This window comes from Ictalurus furcatus, chromosome 24 (assembly GCF_023375685.1).
Source record: "Ictalurus furcatus strain D&B chromosome 24, Billie_1.0, whole genome shotgun sequence".
In the NCBI taxonomy this organism is placed as follows: domain Eukaryota; kingdom Metazoa; phylum Chordata; class Actinopteri; order Siluriformes; family Ictaluridae; genus Ictalurus; species Ictalurus furcatus.
This window is the reverse complement of record NC_071278.1, coordinates 1,472,512-1,492,736: the sequence shown is the minus strand read 5'-3', so window position 1 is coordinate 1,492,736 and position 20,225 is coordinate 1,472,512. Positions and strand designations below refer to the sequence as shown.

Genomic DNA, 20,225 nt, shown 5'->3' with positions numbered 1-20,225 from the left:
CGAGGTCAAAGGCAGCGTGTCGTTGCTGGGCTATGAATATTTTTTAACGAAAAAAAAACAAAGCAACAGCAGAGCTACACTTGTCATTGTTGGCTCTATCAGCTTATTGTAAAAGTTAGGCATCTAGCAGCTCACGGACACCACTGGCAAAATTTGAAGCAGCCAAAACAGGAGCTCCATGGTGACATGCTTGGCTAATATGTCAGGGGCTAGAGGTCCTAGAAAGGAGAGCTATGCTTCAGAATTGCATAGCCAACAGAGTAACAGATGGGCCAAGTGTTCCTGCTAGATCTGAGTCAATGCTCCAGTGGCCCAAAGGCCCATAGGCCACCCCTGGCAGTTATCTGGGGTTCATAAATCTACAGGCTCCTCGGATTTCTGTGAAAATAAAATACGGATTTAATTTAGTAAGATGTAGCAATGTAGTAATATTTGAGTTTAAATATGTATGTGTGAAATGGCCAGAGCTACTGTAAACTTTTGACATAACTTAAACACAATTTACTATAGCAGTCATGACTTAGTGAGAGGAAAAACTTACATTTGGTAACTCATCACACTGCATTACAGGTTCGGTCATCTTAATGTTAACATCTACAATCATCTTAATTTTAACATCTACAATCAGGCTCTTTTCATTCAATAAAAAAATAAATCCAGAACTAAAACTAAAAATACATTTGTTCATGTACTGTACATATAGCCTGTGGCGTAACCCATCATGCAGCACAAACCTCACAAGTCCTCACATTTCTGTTTCTATATTTCTAAATTAAGGATTTTTACACTAACCATTGTTATCTCTTCACACTTTCTGCGGGTCTCAGAGAGCTCTTCCTCCAAACTTTAAATTGCAGTATTATAGCATTTATAGCTTAATAAGAGGAGAAGCTTACCATTAGTAATTCATCACACTGTTTAATGTCTCTTCGTACTGTGACTTCAGGATGTTGTAAGCCTCCCGTTCTCGCTCACAATCCTAAAACACAGCCATGGAGAAAATACAAATGTTTACATAATGTTACGTTTACTTGTTGAAAATGTGTATTATACAAATGCTGTGTAACGGTGTAACAATCCACAAAACTGAGACACATTATTTTATAACAAAAACACAGTATTTTATGACGGATATACTTTATTATGCAGTCTGTTAAATGTATTGTTTAATATGCAGATGTGTTGAACTGAGAGCCTCTTACTGAACAACACAACATGCCATATTGTTACTAGCGTTCCTTATTACATAAAGTGCACTTTGAAGAATTGGCCTTCACGTTCTTATCTTTTAGTGAGCAATAAACACCTCCAAACTCCTCCTCTTTGACATTTAAAGCATCATTTCCGTAGGCATAATAGTCATTTAGTAATAGTCATTTCTATAGGCTCACTGATGAGGTAAGATCACAGATCTACCGTAGCTCTGTCAGACTTACTATGACCTTAATGGGGTGGAGCAAACATCTGTGTTAGCTTCTTAAACTAGCATGTTCCTGACCATTAGACAATGAGAAATTTCCAGAGACGTTGTTGTGGAGGTTCAATAATAGGTTATTATTCAAACTCGTCTATCACAATGAGATTTATCAGGTCTTTTGGTTTCTCATCATATGACATCGATATCAGTACTGACCAATAATAATAACTCATCAGTAACTCGTCACCTTATTTTTAAAGAAACGGCTTAATGCAAGGATTTTCTCACTTACTTGCTTTATCACATCACACGATATCTCTACTTCATCCAGAAGTTTCTCCAGCTTCTGCACTGCACCTTCCATTTTGTGCACATGGTACTTCAAGTCTGACTTCTCACTCTCCAGCTGAGCGTTTGACTCCATCGCCTGCTCGCATTTTGCCACAGCTTCAGGCAAACTGACCTGGAAGTTCAACAACCAAAGCTTGTTGGCTTTATTTAGTTCTCGACACACATTGAAGCACTTCTGAGGTCTCGACTCATCACTCATCAGAACAGACTTATAATGTTTTGATAAAGTTTCCTTCAGCCGATCATACTGCCACTTCAGGATACTGTGAGCCTCCCGCTATTGCTCACACTCCTAAAACACAGTCATGAAGCAGAAGAGGTTTAAACTTTACTGCTTAATGTTCACATCTACATCGAGGCTCTTTAGTTCCACTTTTTGAAAATGTGTATTAAACAGTTGTTGTGATCTAGTTAAACCTGAAATACTGATTGTATTATTATTATTATTATTATTATTATTATTATTATTATTATTATTATTATGCTATAATTTTTCAGTCAGTTCCAAATTTACACATCGGTCAGAAGTGACAATAAATACAGTTTAGCATTAAATACAGTTTAGCCATAGCATTATGACTAACCTGCTACAGCAAAATGGGAGACACTATTTTTTTTTCTATGATTATAAAAAGCACTTATTTTATTATGTGCACCCCCTAGTTTGTTATTAGGGCTTGTCAGTCTGTAGTGCAACTCATCATGCAGCATGAACATGAAGAGTCTTCACACACAGTTCACAATGGCAGTCCTGGTGTGAAGCTTGAATATTCGCTTCTAAATGTCCCTCTTTGAAATGCCCAGAGGTACTCCATTTACATTTCTGACCTGCAACTGACACACAGTGTACTACAACAATCATGACTTAGTGAGAAGAAAAACTTACGTTTAGTAGCTGGTTGTGCCGTTCCATCAGCTCATTGTACTGCAACTTCAGGGCGAAGTGAGCTACACGCTCTGTCTCATAATCCTAAAATACAATGGAGCAGAAGTGGTTCAAACTTCAGTACTGAAAGGGTTGCTTCACTTTAACTTAACTTCAAATTACTGTGAATTTTGGTCAAGTAGAAACTGAGGTCTTGGAATCGAGACTGGTCCTGTGAAGAGGGCATCCGGATCTGTGTGTACTTTAGAAAAGTCTATGCAGGGTCCAGATTTAATGCACATCCAATGCAACACGTACACAAACTGCTCCATCAGTTAAGTGTGATTCGCTTTTATTCGACACTGGATTTAATTTTTCTTTATTTTTATGAACAGTGATTTAATTTCCCTCACATCCCACTTTGTCTGGCTGAACACTGATGTGTGAATTCATGAGCGTCTGTCTTCCAAAAACAGAGGCTCAAATATGGAGTTAAAAATTGGAAGGATTGCTCATTATTAAGCAGCACTCAGACTAGATTTTCTCTTATTGGTTTCATAAAAAGTAAAGCTTACCTTTAGTACAGTTTCATTCAACAATTCCCACTTGGAACGTAGATCCCTCAACTCCAGAGTTTTTCTTTCTGTCTCCTAAAACAAAGCCATGGAGCAAAAGAGGTTCAAGGTTCTGTGTTTAATGTTAACATCTACAATGCACCACTTCAATACACATATTCAAAAAAAAAAAATAGCATCTAAGACTAGAAATACAATTTAAATTTGTTCACGCACATATAGACCAGACCTGGGCATTGTACGGCCCACGGGCCACATACGGCCCTTCGGTTGACTCTGACCGGCCCGCGTAAGGTTAAGTGGAAATTACAAAATTAACATATTTTCCAATTTTACCTCATGCATGGACTGAAGCTGCATTGCTTTTATTTTGAAATTGTTTTTTTATTCACGTGCATAATGACGCAATACGTAAATCAATACGTGCGCGTGATTGAATCAACACAAGCAGATCACAAGGCGATTTTAGCCCTCAAAAATGTTCGCTCATGCTAAAAAAAAGAAAGGTAGATGCCGAATGCAGGGTTTTCAACAAAAGATGGACTGCTAAGTATTTATTTACTGAAGTCGGAGGTAAAGCCATGTGTTTAGTTTGCGGAGAGCAGATCGCCGTGTTTAAGGATTACAGTTTGAGTCGGCATTTTGAGACGAAACACGCAGAGAAATACAAAAACTTGAATGATGCTGAAAGGCGCGGACATCAGAAGCTTTGCTAGCTAAGCCACAACAGCAGCAAGGCTTTTTTTTTTTTTTTTTACCAAGCTTCACACATCCAGGGATGCAGCAACCAAGATCAGCTTTATGATATCCCACAAAATCGCTAAAAACAGTAAGCCATTCTGGGAGGGGGAGTTTGTCAAAGAGTGCGTGGTGGACTCTGAAGCACTAATATGCCCTGAAAAAAAGGAGCATTTGAGCAAGTCCCGCTGTCCAGGCGAACCCTGACGAGAAGGATCGAGGACGTTGCGGGGAATTTGGAGCTCCAGCTGCGACGTGAGGTGGGAAGTTTTGACTTTTTCTCCTTGGCTTTAGACGAGAGCGATGATGTTTTTGACACCACCCAGTTACTCGTATTTGTCCGTGGGATAGCGGACTTCAAGATTACGGAGGAGCTGGCAGCAATGCGGCCAATGAAAGGGACGACGACAGGGAGCGATCTTTTCACTGAGGTAAATACATGCATGGAGACTGGGACTGAAATGGGAAAGGCTGGCAGGAGTCACAACGGACGGTTGTCCAAATCTAACAGGGAAAAATGTCGGACTTTTGAAACGTATGCAAGATAAAGTGACTGAAACTGACGCAGATCAGAAATTGGTAATTTTGCATTGTATTATACATCAGCATGTGTTGTGCAAGTCAGTGCTAAAAATTAACCATGGCATTGATGTTGTAACTAAAATAGTTAACTTCATCAGGGCACGAGCATTGAATCACAGACAGTTTGTTTTACTTTTGGAGGAGCATGAGACTGAACATAGTGACATCCGCTACCACACAGCTGTCAGATGGCTCCGCCTGGGCAAAATTCTAAAAAGAGTTTGGGACCTGAAAGCAGAGATTCGAGAGTTTTGTGAGAAGAAAGGCAAAGACATCCCAGAGCTCTCAGATGAGGACTGGATGGCAGATTTTGCATTTGCTGTTGATGTGACTGCACTGATGAATGAACTAAACACCAAACTGCTAGGCAAGGGTCTTTTTGTTCATGAAATGCACAGCCTGGTGAAGGCTTTTATGAGAAAGTTGCAGTTTCTTTCAAGCCAACTGGAGAGCAACACTCTCACTCACATGCAAACCCTGAAAGAAGTCACACCATCATCTGATCACCTCCGCAGGTACTCATCCATCTTAGGAGCACTGCATGTTGAGTTTTCAAGGCGATTTGAAGATCTCAGAACAATCGAGGATGAAATGCACTTGATTTCCTCTCCCTTTACCTGCAGTGTGGATAATGCACCCAGTGATGTTCAGGTGGAACTCATTGACCTGCAGTCTGATGCAGTACTAGCAGAGCACTTTAATTCCTGATCACTGCTGGATTTTTACTCTTCTCTCAAGGAGGATAACTTTCCAAACATGAGGAGACATGCTCAGAAGATGTTGGTTCTCTTTGGCTCTACCTACATATGTGAACAAACATTCTCAGTGAAGAAGCTTGCCAAATCCAGGTATAGATCCTCTCTCACTGATGCTCATCTGTCAGCTGTGCTTTGCATCTCCACCTCAGACATTCAACCTGACTTTGATGCACTCGTTAAAGCCCAACAGAGACTAGATTTCTCTCATTGAACAAGAAAAAAGAACTGAAAAACACCAAATGAGTTGGTTAGACTACAATGTAGGCATTTAAAGGCACCAACTAGCAGTGAACTGGGACACTTTCTTTGGAGGCCTTTTTCTCAAAATCACAGTTCAGTGACAATCATTATTATAATATGATGTATCTTGCTCAATATTTGGAGTACAAAGACAATGTTGTTATGTCTTTAGAAAGCTAAGAATCTCTTTCCAACAGTATATGAAACTCAAAATGTGTTTTGGGGTGAATGTGAATGAAAATGATCACTAATATAATAAGTCACAAATGGTAAAAATGTTCACATTTTGTTTACCATTGTTTTGGGAAATTTGATTGAATAAATGACATTTTTTGTAAGGCAACTTCACTTTTTCATTCATTAATCATAACATAAACTCTTACCAAGCTTACCAACTTGTCAAAACAGTGCTATTTACTTCTTTTTATAAAGAAATACAATTAATATTATGCAGAATTGAGCAGAATTCAGCCTTTTGGTCCGGCCCTTCACAATATTTTCTGTTTCTCATGTGGCCCCATGGAAAAAATAATTGCCCACCCCTGCCCTAGATACCCTAGATATCAGGAGTGCTTCATCAGGTAGCATTTTTAAAACAACTAATTTTTTTTCTTTTTATGCTTGCTTTTGAATTTTTCCTAATTTTTTTTTTATGTATTATTGGTATTATTATTATTTCTGGCCTATTTCATCTCTTAACACTCAGCCCATGAACTGAAATATCTGGAATGTTACAAAATCAAAATAAACACTGAGATGTGTTTCACCTTGTCTGAAGCATAGACCATGTAAATATAGGTGAGGGAGTGTTTGACAAGTCCACTGTGGAGCTGCTGAACCTGTTTAAGTCTGTAATTCCATGTGCCTGTGAATGTGGTTCAACCTGTTTTACTTCTACAAAAGTGAAAGACTTCCTGAAGCCTCAGCACCTTTTTAAAAGTGCGTCTGAGCAAACTCAAAGATCAAGAAACAGTGAGATTAATGCCAACGCCACAACGCTTCACTGTCGAGTAAAGGTAATTCTTCATTTCCGGTATTGAAAATAATGATACAGTTTATAAAATGGTGTGTGCACATTACAGGAGGAAAACTGCGCTATGTGAACTGAGTATATTTTTCTCATTTCAGTAAAAATACATCATCTATAGACCTTTATCAGTGAGGACAAACACACTACAGCTGTATATTTTACAAATATTTTGCTATTTCATTAGATTTTACTTGGTGGTGACGTTTCAATCATAATTAGTGCTGTTTTGAAAAGAACAAGCAACAATGACACACACACACACACACATTATATATATATATATATATATATATATATATATATATATATATATATATATATATATATATACATATATACATATATATGTGTGTGTGTGTGTGTGTCTGTGTGTGTTGTTTTGAAAAGAACAAGCAACAATGACACACACGTGTGTATGTGTGTGTGTGCGTCATTGTTGCTTGTTCTTTTCAAAACAGCACTAATTATGCTTGTATTCAAACGTCCACATTTTTTTTGGGTTTAGATTTTTCCTCCATGCCCGTGGAGCCAAATCTTCCTGCTGTTTCACCTATATATATATATATATATATATATATATATATATATATATATATATATATAGTGTGTGTGTGTGTGTATTCATTAATAATCAGATAGTAATTAAACATTAATGATGAATATTAAAGGGACAGATCGCGTGCGCCAATCGTTCAGGGAAAATAATAATAAAGTGAAGGAGTTTCGGTCATTAATGGATCAACGAGCACAAAGTGAAAAGCTTTATTTCCATGTGTTTGTCTAAAAGGAGTGTGAGAATTCATCACATTACACAGAACTCTTCTACAAGTGTCAGTTTCCCCAAATTCACCTTTGTTGGAATTTAATGTAAATATTAATGAAGAACTCTAAACTGAAAGTTCAGTCCTAACTGGCTTCTTGAGGTTTTTATTGGACTTTCCCGGTGTGTCGAACTCCGTTTCCCCGTCGGGATAAGTTTCCTCCAGCCCCGAAGCCGCCCAAACGGAGAAAAAAAGAGCGCGTGCACAAAAAACTCGCCCCCGAGATTCTGGGCTCGTGCCACTGAGGAACTATGGAAAGCCCTAAGGCTCAAAACTAACGTTTTTAACGAGTTTTATCTGAAGAATGTTGTATTCCAGAAGTGAAAGGCATACTTCATGATTGTCAAGTTATATTTTGAAAATGAGGTAACAGAACCTATGTTTGTTGCGGTTTTTTTAATGTCTTTATTAAATTATGAATACAGTAAATATTACAAATGCTGCATTACCAAGCATTAAATTTATGTCTTCTAAAACAAATCTTTGGTATTGAGGGTTATGTATGTATATGTTTATTTATTTGTGTATATTTATGTAAGTTTGAATGTGGACTGTGGCACATACCAGCAAAAGAGATCAGTCCTGATCATACACATCTGTCTGTCCATGACCAATAACCTTTCTTTACTAATAGTGAAAATGGATCATGCTAATCCTGAACAACCTGCTGGATCTCTGCAGTTCAAAAAGAGGTAAGCAGTTATTTTATTTAAGGCATGAATATTTATTGAAAATATAAAGACTTTATGTACATCATAGAGCGGGGGTTAAACTTAGATTCTGCCCAGGCATCAGTGAACATCATGAGCCTTTAAAGGGCAATAAATTAAAGCTCTTCATTTTTTTTACGCATTATTATCTGTTCTATTGATCAACACCAATAACCTAGGCTCTGAAAGTAGAATAGAACATTTCTAGGAAAATAAGTTAAAGTTAAATAAGTTTAAAAAGTTAGAGTTTACACTAGAAAAGCGTTTGCTCTATCATCCAGACATCACGAGTTCGAATCGCGATGATGTCATCCATGGCTGGAAGATTGGCCATGGATGGGGCGTACTCTCTCTCCCCTATCAATCACAGTGACACCAGCCAATCATGCATGCAGTAGCGCTTTCCTCTAAGTGTGTTACAGCGCCCCCTGATGGTGCATGAGCAGCAGTTCAAAAATATGTGGCCTTTTCACATGAACAGCCTTCACCCTAAAAGAAAATCCCTAAAAATGTCAGACCACTCTAGCACTAATCTTTTTAGTGATTGTCTACTGACTGACGTTAATGAGAATCTACAGCCAGATAAATTATTAATAGCAAAACGTATATGTTGTTGAATAGTGACACCAAGGAAAAGATATCAGACTCTTCAGGACCCAGCAGTTCCTCCATGAACAGTGATGTGTTTAAAGAACCTCCAGCAGATCCCTCAACTACACACAGGTAACATCTTCATTAAACTACTTAAAGCCACTTCGTAAAACTACTAACTTTATATGACTATAAAATAATATCTATTTTGAATAAAGTTAATATTATATACACATAAAAGACCACCTCAGGCCTGTTCGTGTTGTGTAATCTGTAGACCATCAAATACGAGAAAATACTAATTAGTGCCACAATATAAACTGTACAAAACTACTAGAGTATTACAAAATCACATCGAACAATTCTTTAATATTCAAAATAATGTGGTTCAAATTTAGACTAGAAGGTTAAATTTCACGGATGAACTTTGATGTCTTGACAGAGATAAACACACAAAGACTTAAACGATATATTTTGCTGTCATTAATTTTAAAATGTTTAACAGTTAAGCAGGTAAAGGTTAAAAGTCTAAAAGGTTATAATGGTTAAAGGTTAAAATCATAAAAAGTATGTTTAAATGTTAAAAGGTAAAACACAAAAAACTAAAGCATTAAATAATAAAAACATCTCTGAAGAGTAAAACATTAAAAGTTTAAAACTTTTAGTTAAATATGGGAGATATGTGCCACATGGTTGCCAGGTTGTTGATAAGTAAGTGAGAAACAACTAAAGGAATTGAGTCAAGTTAGTAAAGTTGAATAAAATACTATTTCACACTGAATAAATGTTACTTTTGTTGTGTGTGTGTGTGTGTGTGTGTGTGTGTGTGTGTGTGTGTGCGCGCGCAGTGGAACAGAAATAAAGAGATCAGACTCACCAGTACCCAGCTGTGTGTCTATGAAGAGTGATCATTCTATGCTTTTACCAGTAACATTTAAAGAGAAGAGAGAATCCACACCTGAACGGTAACAAACATTTACATGTAACTCGAATTAACTAATATCTCATTGTTAACCATTATAATTGAAAATAGCAAAATATCCATTATACTGATATATATTCTGTAGTATGAAAGTTTTCTTTTAGAATATTATAAAGATACACGTACTGTTTACTTTATTAGGAACACCTGTACACCTTCACATTCATTCAATTAGTCGATCATGTGACAGCAGCACAATGCATAAAATTATAGAGATACAAGTCAAGATATTTAGTTCATCTTTACATCAAACATCAGAATGGGGAACATATAAACTCAGTCACTTCGACCGTGGCATGATTGGTGGTGTCTTAGGAGCTGGTTTGACTGCTGATATTCTGGGCTTTTCATGCACAACGGTCTCTAGAGTTTACACAGAATGGTGTAAATAAAAACAAAAGAAGAAATACACCAGCAGCAGACCACATCAGGTTCCACTCCTGTCAGTCAAGAACAGGAATCTGAGGCTATAATGGGCACAAACTCACCCAAACTGGACAGTTGAAGAATGGGGAAAATGTCACCTGGTCTTTAATTGTCCACTCCATCTGGCACTAACAACTATGCCGTGGTCAGAGATCACATTTTTCCCCATGAAGCTCTTGACCTGTATCTGTGTAATTTTGTCATTTGTATCCATCAGGTTTAGTTACATTTGCATTCTCTGAAACATTGATCATTGTTTTATTAAATTAGAGGCTAAAGTTCAAACCATAATTTTAAGTAATGTGGATAATGGTGTAATAAAATGGAGCATGATATTTAAATTGACACTATGTGGCCAGAAGTGTGTGGACACCTGACCTACACACGCATATGTGGTTCTTCCCCAAACTGTTGCCACAAAGTTAGAAGCACACAATTGTGTAGAAAGTCTTTGTATGCTGTAGCATTACAATTTCCCTTCACTGGAACTAAGAGGAACAAACCTGTTCCAGCATGCTCAAAGTAAGCTCCATAAAGACATGGTGTGTTAAGGTTGGAGTAGAAGAACTTGAGTGTCCTGCTGTAGAAATTCGAGGCTGCGGCGGGCTGAACACAGACACACTGGAGGCAGCGGTAGTGGAAAAAGGAGCTCTTTTATTTAACTGCTTTAGTGAGAGAGGGGGGAGAGAAGGTGAGAGGTGCAGAGTGAGGGTGGACGGTTGAGGTGTCGCGGTAGTCCTATCTTGGGGTGTGTCAAGCAGGGGTGAGCAGCGTCAAAGTGAGTCCCCGGGGTTCCTTTGACTGCTTGGGTGCGGTCTTTAAGCATGTCCGGGGGTACATGGTCTTTGTCACATTAACTAGAAGGTTAAAGTTCATGGATGAACTTTGATGTCTTGACAGAGCTAAATATGCTAAAAGAGTTAAACGATATATTTAGCTGTCGTCAATTTAAAATGTTTAACAGTTAAGCAGGTAAAGGTTCAAAGTCTAAAAGGTTATAATGGTTAAAGGTTAAAATCATAAAAAGTATGTTTAAATGTTAAAAGGTAAAACATAAAAAACTAAAGCATTAAATAAAAACATCTCTGAAGAGTAAAAAATTAAAAGTTTAAAACTTGTAGTTAAATATGGGAGATATGTGCCGCATGGTTGCCAGGTTGTTGATAAGTAAGTGAGAAACAACCAAAGGAATTTAGTCAATTTAGTAAAGTTTAATAAAATACTATTTCACACTGAATAAATGTTATTGTTGTTTGTGTGTGTGTGTGTGTGTGTGTGTGTGAGCAGTACAACAGAAATAAAGAGATCAGACTCACCAGAACCCAGCTGTGTGTCCATGAAGAGTGATCATTCTATGCTTTTACCAGTAAGATTTAAAGAGAAGAGAGAATTCACACCAGAATGGTAACAAACATTTACATGTGATTCGAATTAACTAATATCTCATTGTTAACCATTTTATTTTACAAAAGCAAAATATCCATTCTACTGATATATACTGATATATATTCTGTAGTATGAAAGATTTCTTTTAGAATATTATAAAGATACACGTACTGTTTACTTTATTAGGAACACTTGTATACCTTCACATTCATTCAATTAGTCGATCATGTGACAGCAGCACAATGCATAAAATTATACAGATACAAGTCAAGATATTTAGTTCATCTTTACATCAAACATCAGAATGGGGAACATATAAACTCAGTCACTTTGACCGTGGCAGGATTGGTGGTGCCTTAGGAGCTGGTTTTACTGCTGATATTCTGGGCTTTTCATGCACAACGGTCTCTAGAGTTTACACAGAATGGTGCCAATAAAAACAAAAAACATCCAGTGAGGGAACTTCTGTGGTTAGAGACTTCTTGGTGAGAGATCAGAGGAGAAATGATTTGAGCTGACAGAAAGGCTATGGTTGCTCACATAACCACTCTTTACAAAAGTGATGAACAGAAAAGCATCTCAGAAAGCACAACACATTGTAGCTTGAGGCTACACCAGCAGCAGACCACATCAGGTTCCACTCCTGTCAGTCAAGAACAGGAATCTGAGGCTATAATGGGCACAAACTCACCCAAACTGGACAGTTGAAGATTGGGGAAAATGTCACCTGGTCTTTAATTGTCCACTCCATCTGGCACTAACAACCATGCCATGGTCAGAGATCACATTTTTCCCCATTCTAATGTCCGAGGTGCAAATTAACTGAAGCTCTTGACCTGTATTTGTGTAATTTTGTCATTTGTATCCATCAGGTTTAGTTACATTTGCATTCTCTGAAACATTGATCATTGTTTTATTAAATTAGAGGCTAAAGTTCAAACCATAATTTTAAGTAATGTGGATAATGGTGTAATAAAATGGACAAGTGCATGATATTTAAAACTTTTGTATTCGCAGTGTCCTGCAGCGAGCAAGAGAGAAAACACAACAGATCATAATCACAGATACAGGGTAAGATCAAACTCAGCATGACAATAGTATTTTAATCATTATGCTGGTATTATAAACATCTCTCCAGTCACTTTCTGCTGAGTATTTCTACAGATAATGAGGCTAACAAGCACATATACATTTGACTCAAGAAAAATGACAGAGATTGTGCTTGATATCTCACCACATGTCTATTACCATTTTACAGGTGTACGTCTGTAAGCACTGAACCTCATCTTCAGGAGAGATGCAAATTAAATCTGCTAAAGAAGTTTCAGCATGTAAATGAGGTGATAACAAACCAGGGAAACCCAACACTTCTGCATGAGATCTACACAGAGCTCTACATCACAGAAGGAGACAGTGGAAAAGTCAATAATGAACATGAGGTGAGACAGATCGAGGCAGCATCCAGGAGAGCAGCAACAGAGGAAACACCAATCAAATGCAATGACATCTTTAAGCCCTTATCTGAAGAAGACAAACCCATCAGGAGCGTTCTGACAAAGGGAGTCGCTGGCATTGGAAAAACAGTCTCTGTGCAGAAATTCATTCTAGACTGGGCTGAAGGGAAAACAAATCAGGATGTTCATCTCATATTTCCACTTCCTTTCAGAGAGCTCAATTTAATGAAGGATCAAAACCGGAGTCTGATGGAGCTTCTTCATTTCTTTTATAAGGAGATAAAAGAAACAAACATTTCCAGCTTGGACAAAGTTCTGTTCATTTTTGATGGTTTGGATGAGTGTCGTTTCCCTCTGGATTTCCAGAACACAGTGAGGGTGTGTGATGTAACTGAATCAGCATCAGTGCATGTGCTGCTGATAAACCTGATCAAAGGGAATCTGCTTCCCTCTGCTCTCATCTGGATCACCTCCCGACCAGCAGCAGCTGATCAAATCCCCCCTGAGTGTGTCCATCGAGTCACAGAGGTACGAGGGTTCAATGACCCACAGAAGGAGGAATATTTCAGGAAGAGGATCAGTGATCAGAGCCTGAGCAACAGAGTCATCACACACCTGAAGTCATTAAGAAGCCTCTACATCATGTGCCACATCCCAGTCTTCTGCTGGATTTCAGCCACTGTTCTAGAGAGAATGTTGGGTGAAGCAGAGAGTGGAGAGATCCCCAAGACTCTGACTCAAATGTACACACACTTCCTCATCATTCAGACAAACGTCATAAAGAAAAAGTACACAAAGAGCAGAGAGACAGATACAGAGATGGTTCTGAAACTGGGTAAACTGGCTTTTCAGCAGCTGATGAAAGGCAACCTGATCTTCTATGAGGAAGACCTGATGGAGTGTGGCATTGATGTGACAGAAGCATCAGTGTATTCAGGTGTGTGTACACAGATCTTCAGAGAGGAGTTTGGGCTTCACCAGAGTAAAGTGTACTGCTTTGTTCATCTGAGCATTCAGGAACACCTCGCAGCTCTATATGTGCACCTGAAATTCATGAATGAAAAGAGAATTGTTTTTAAAAAGCCAGTATTTCCAGTATTGAGGCTAAAAAGTATGATCTCAGATGTCCACAAGAGTGCTGTAGATCAGGCTTTACAGAGTGAAAATGGACATCTGGATCTTTTCCTTCGCTTTCTTCTGGGTCTCTTACTGGAGTCCAATCAAATCCTCTTACAAACCATAGTGACACAGACAGGAAGTAGCTCTCACAGTAAACAGAAAACGGTTCATTATATCAAGAAGAAGATCAGAGAGAATCCCTCAACAGAGAAATCCATCAATCTGTTCCACTGTCTGTATGAACTGGATGATCATTCTCTAGTTGAGGAAATCCAACACTACCTGCAATCTGGAAATTTACAACAAAGTGAACTTTCTTCTTCTCAGTGGTCAGCTGTGGTGTTTGTGTTACTGACATCAATGCAGGAACAGGATGTGTTTGTTCTTAATAAATATACCAACAAACACTGTACATCAGACGAGGTTCTTCTGAAGCTCCTGCCTGTGGTTGCAGCATCCAGAAAAGCTCAGTAAGTAATGCTGAATATAACTGTTACACTGTTACAATATTCTTACAGCATACATGCAAGATACAAGAACATCGTCAGACCTCATAACATATCATAAGAGTTGTACGCTGTATAGCCAAAAATATGTGCACCCCTGACCATCACACCCATGTGTGCTTGTTGAACATCCCATTCCAGATTTATTCCCCTTTGCTGTTATAATAAGCTCCATTCTTCTGCAAAGGCTTTACACTAGATTTTGGGGCGTGGCTGTGGGGATTTGTGTTCATTCAGCCACAAGAGCATTAGTGAGGTCAGGCACTGATGTCAGGCGAGGAGGCCTGGGGTGCAGTTGGTGTTCAGTGGGGTTGAGGTCAGGGCTCTGTGCAGGACACTCGAGTTCTTCCACTACAGAAACCTTATGTCTTCATGGAGCTCGCTTTGTGCACAGGGGCATTGTCATGCTGGAACAGGTTTGGGCCTCTTAGTTCCAGTGAAGGGAAATTGTAATGCTACAGTGTACTAAGACATTCTATACAAATTGTGTGCTTCAGACTTTGTGGGAACAGTTTGGGGAAGAACCACATATGGGTGTGATGATCAGGGGTCTACATACCTTTGGCCATATAGTGTATATTTAATATAGAATAAAACATATGATAGGAAAATAGTGGAAAAGGGTGTTGTGATGCAGACCAACATGAAGCAGAGTTACTGTAATAATCTGTAATTGATTATGTTCCTAAAACAGCAAAGTGTATTATTCCTCTAACACCAAAGTAACTTATCTATCAAACAAATTCCTGTTATCACTTATGCTGGAGCTGCACCAGTTGTTTTTCCTCTGTTAATGTTAATATAACTCCATGAAACAAGTCCCTGTGAATGAGCTGTTACTATAGAAACAATAATGTATTAGAGTGCATTAATATAAAGCTGTGATTGTAGCTGCACTGCTGTCAGAGCTGCTGTTATAGAAAATTAATCAACACCTTCTGACCAATCAGAATCCAGAACCAAGGGTACTGTGGTATAAATGTCTCTAATCTACATTCAGTAAACACACATTACACAGTAAATGATGCAGCATGTTGCAGCACATGTACAGCATGTTTGTACATTTCATATAAAAAGTGTTTGAGAACTTGTTTGATAATGTACACTGTTATTGCATCATGTATTTTGTTCTTTCCTTCAGGTTTAATAATTGTGGCCTAAATGAGGAAAGTTGTGCAGCTTTAGCCTCAGTGTTCAGCTCTGAATCCTCCAATCTGAGAGAACTGGATCTGTCTGGGAATAAACTCAGAGACTCAGGAGTGAAGCGTCTCTCTGCTGGACTGGAGAATCCTCACTGTAAACTGGAGACACTGAGGTAAGATCATCTCTCTGAGAGTCACATGACCTGCTCCTCAGTAAGACACATTCTCTAATAGTTTCAGTGACACTGATTAATCTGATTCCTAATTATCTGATCACAATATTAGGTGTGTTTTCTACATATAGTTGATGTTACTGATCTTTGCTTGTCTCTGAACTGGAACTGAAGAGAGCATTTCTGATTAACAGTTTTAGTCACGGCATTAAAAATAATCACGACGACTTTCTCCTGCAGCTTTCTCAGTAATAAAGGAAGCTGAAAATAAGCTTTGAAACAGGTGATGGTTCTAAACACAGAACATTTACTCCTTTATACTGCATTCATTGTTCATCATGGGGTGTGAACTTTATGTAGAGTGTTCCTCTCTCTCTCTCTCTCTCTCACACACACACAGACACACACACACACAAGCACACACACACACACACACACACACACACACACACACACACACACACACACAGACACACACACACACACACACACACACACACACACAGTCTCACACACACACACACAGACTCTTGTACATCTCTGTGGTGTATTTCTATTAATTTGTGTATTAACTACACCTTATTAGTTTAGCCTCTCTATCTCGCTCTCTCTCTCTCTCTCTCACACACACACACACACACACACTCTCGCTGCAGAGATTACTCAGGAACTTTGCAGTAAAGATCAGCAACATGTCGCTTTATGGAAAATATGGTTTATTTGCAACACTACACCACCGTCGGAGAGACAGAGAACAGAGTGTTATCCTCACGTCTGCACCATCTCTGTCATCCCATCTGAAAGCAAGTTGTTATATTGGGTACAGAAGAAAGTATTTGGTGTGAAGTAAGCAGGTTAGAGATTCAGTGCTGGATGTTGATTGGTCTCAGCCAGTGGGGGAAATGTCTACAACAAAAGGGTGAATTGTAACAAGCAACAGCTGTGAGATTACACAAGTCAGGTAACATCCTGGCAATTCAACATCCTGCTTTAAAACAGCATTAAGATAAAAATCACAATTTAACAACCTACAGACAAATCTTCACCTTAAACTGCAGTTTCTGTAAAAATAAATCCTCACTGGGACCAGCTAAATGTCCTGAAGGTAAAAACTGTCACATGTTCCTCAACATATGACTACATTTGGTCCCTCTGAAGACAGAAACACACACACACACACACACACACACACACACACACACACACATATATATGTCCTCTTTGTTTGTTATTTAGTTATTGCTCTCATATCATTCATGTTTAAGATCCTGTATTTCATAGTGAATAAAGACTGCAGTGACTCTTTGATGAAAAGTTCCTGCTGAACTGATCTGTGTGTCCTGAACCAGGAGAGTGAAGAGTGTGTCATTGTTTCTCTGCAGGTTGTGTAGTTGTGATATCTCAGATGAAGGCTGTGCTGCTCTGACTTCAGCTCTGACATCAAACCCCTCACACCTGAGAGAACTGGATCTGTCTGGGAATAAACTCAGAGACTCAGGAGTGAAGAGTCTCTCTGCTGTACTGGAGAATCCTCACTGTAAACTGGAGACACTGAGGTAAGATCATCTCTCTGAGAGTCACATGACCTGCTCCTTTATAAGACACATTCTCTAATAGTGAGACTGAAGCAGAGGTTTTAGGTTCAGCATCAAACATCCTGAGGAGAAAATCATTTCATTTCAGTGCACAATGAAACTTTTCCACATTCCTAATGATCTGATCACAACATTTATGTAATAGAATCAGCTAATCAGGGAGAAGTTTCCAAAAGCATTGCAGCACAATCATCATTGTGAAATGGGAGAGCGAGCATCACTTTGAACACTCTCTCTCCCAGTTACAATCTTAACTTCAAAATGCTTTTAGAAAACTCAGTCCTGATCATTTTTTTCAATCATTTAATTAAACTGAATTATAAACACACACACACACACACACACACACATACAACTCACACACAGGAGCACGTCCGTCGATTTTGACGAAGACCGAAGTTTCCATTTCTGCCTCCATGATGGAGAACACAAACTGGGACTCGACTTGCGCGTGAATTGGATTGTAGTGAGGAAGACTTGCGCAGCATCGGCCTCACTCTCACTTCCCGGTGACTGCCATGATCCAGTGGCAAGACTGAGTTAGGATGACTGAAGATGGCCCCCGGGCGCAGTGATTCATACACTACGTACACTTTGGAAACACCAATCCGCCTACTGTGCATGTCTTTGGACTGGGGAGGAAACCAGAGAACACGGAGGAAACCCCCGCAGCACGGGGAGAACATACAAACTCCACACACACAGGGCCACGGTGGGAATCGAACCCCCGACCCTGGAGGTGTGAGGCGAAAAGGCGAACGTGCTCCACACACACACACATACACACATACATACACACATACATACAGACACACATACAGACACACTCACACACACACACACACACACACACACACATACATACATACACACACAGACACAGACACACACACCCTCGTTGTTTGTTTTTAAGTTAATGCTCTCATATAATTCATAATTCTGTATTTCATAGTGATTAAAGACTGCAGTGACTCTTTGATGAAAAAGTTCCTGCTGAACTGATCTGTGTGTCCTGAACTGAGAGAGTGAAGAGTGTGTCATTGTCTCTCTGCAGGTTGTGTAGTTGTGATATCTCAGATGAAGGCTGTGCTGCTCTGACTTCAGCTCTGAGATCAAACCCCTCACTCCTGAGAAAACTGGATCTGTCTGTGAATAAACTCAGAGACTCAGGAGTGAAGCGTCTCTCTGCTGTACTGGAGAATCCTCACTGTAAACTGGAGACACTGAGGTAAGATCATCTCTCTGAGAGTCACATGAGCTGCTCCTCAGTAAGACACATTCTCTAATAGTGAGACTGAAGCAGAGGTTTTAGTTTCAGCATCAAATATCCTGAGGAGGAAAATCATTTCATTTCAGTGCACAATGAAGCGTTTCTGCATTGCTAATGATCTGATCACAACATTTATGTAATAGAATCAGCCAATCAGGGAGAAGTTTCCAAAAGCATTGCAGCACAATCATCATTGTGAAATGGGAGAGCGAGCATCACTTTGAACACTCTCTCTCCCAGTTACAATGACTGCGTTTACATGGACAACAATAATCCACTCTTAATCTAATTAAGACCATAATTTGATTAAGAAACTACCATGTAAACAGCAACCTTAATCTAATTAAGGTCATACTCGAAGTAAACATTAATCTAATTAAGAAAGGTGGAGTATTCCTGTTTTAATCTTATTATGGACGTGCATTACAGACATGTAAACACCTTAATCACATTATGAACGTCATGTGAGCGTTTTCACCGCATTTTGCGACAGGACACGATCACACACGGCAGTTTTACGTTTTACGGCGAACAAGAGAGTTCGGCTGTGTCCCGAACCGCATACTTTCCTACTGTAGGCCTGTAGTGGGGAAAATACATGTATCTCGGCTACTATACAGTAGGTAAGACGCACCCCACGGCTTCAAGCAGTCGTCTATTAGCACGTACAGCATGACTAATAATTAACTGCACTTAAAGTGTTCGTAAAAATGAAACAAAAACACCCAAAACTGTATACGGTACCAAAAAGAAGACGAACTGTATGTTGAAACGTGAAATTCTGGAGGGACGGCGTGGCGCGGTGACGTAATGACGCGGGCTCTTAATCTAATTATGATCTATAACATGTAAAACGGGAACATGACAGGAGTATTCTAAAAGCGACTCATATAAACACCTTAATCACAATATTAGGTTACTTAGATTAAGGTCAATAATTAGATTACTGCTGTCCATGTAAACGTTGTGAATCTTAACTTCAAAATGCTTTTAGAAAACTCAGCCCTGATCATTTTTGTCAGTCATTTAATTAAACTGAATTATAAACACACACACACACACACACACACACACACACCACAAATCAAGGATGGGTTCGGAAGCAATCACAGATTCTAATGTTTATTTAAACAATCAAAGACACTAAGACAACTAGGCAAACCACTATGTCATGAAACAAAACACAGTGACATGAAAGACAGAAGTCTAAGAAAACGAAAGACAGAGAAACAGTGCAGACAATGGCTATATGTACACACACAAGCGTGCTCATTAACAGAAACATGAATCAGGTGCAGGTGGTCATGTGACATGTAGTGCAGTGCTGATGGGACTGGAGTCCAGAGTTTGCTGATACATGACAGAACCCCCCCCCGCCCCCGGGGCAGCAGGATAGCTTCCTCAGCAGGACAGGACAGGAGAGGGGAGGTATGTTCTCCGCGAGGCCCGAGGGAAGCTCAAAGATTTCCACAAGGCCATAGAGGGGAGAGAGGT

At 39.1% G+C, this 20,225-nt stretch overlaps 1 protein-coding gene across 5 annotated transcripts in view; it reads left to right on the top strand.

Moving 5' to 3' along the window:
- The window catches only part of LOC128600251 (NACHT, LRR and PYD domains-containing protein 12-like), a 53,628-nt gene that overhangs the window by 21,777 nt on the left and 11,626 nt on the right, over positions 1-20,225 (top strand). For 3 of the 5 annotated variants that reach the window (XM_053612588.1, XM_053612587.1, XM_053612589.1), the window contains 2 exons: positions 17,249-17,422; positions 18,516-18,689. In XM_053612588.1, the coding sequence (XP_053468563.1) occupies positions 17,249-17,422; positions 18,516-18,689 (348 nt within the window). Of the gene's footprint in view, positions 1-5,549; positions 6,543-7,866; positions 8,070-8,708; positions 8,811-9,526; positions 9,644-11,373; positions 11,491-12,489; positions 12,544-12,730; positions 14,516-15,692; positions 15,867-17,248; positions 17,423-18,515; positions 18,690-20,225 lie in introns of those variants that run through there. The other 2 variants (XM_053612591.1, XM_053612590.1) reach the window with 2 other exon arrangements.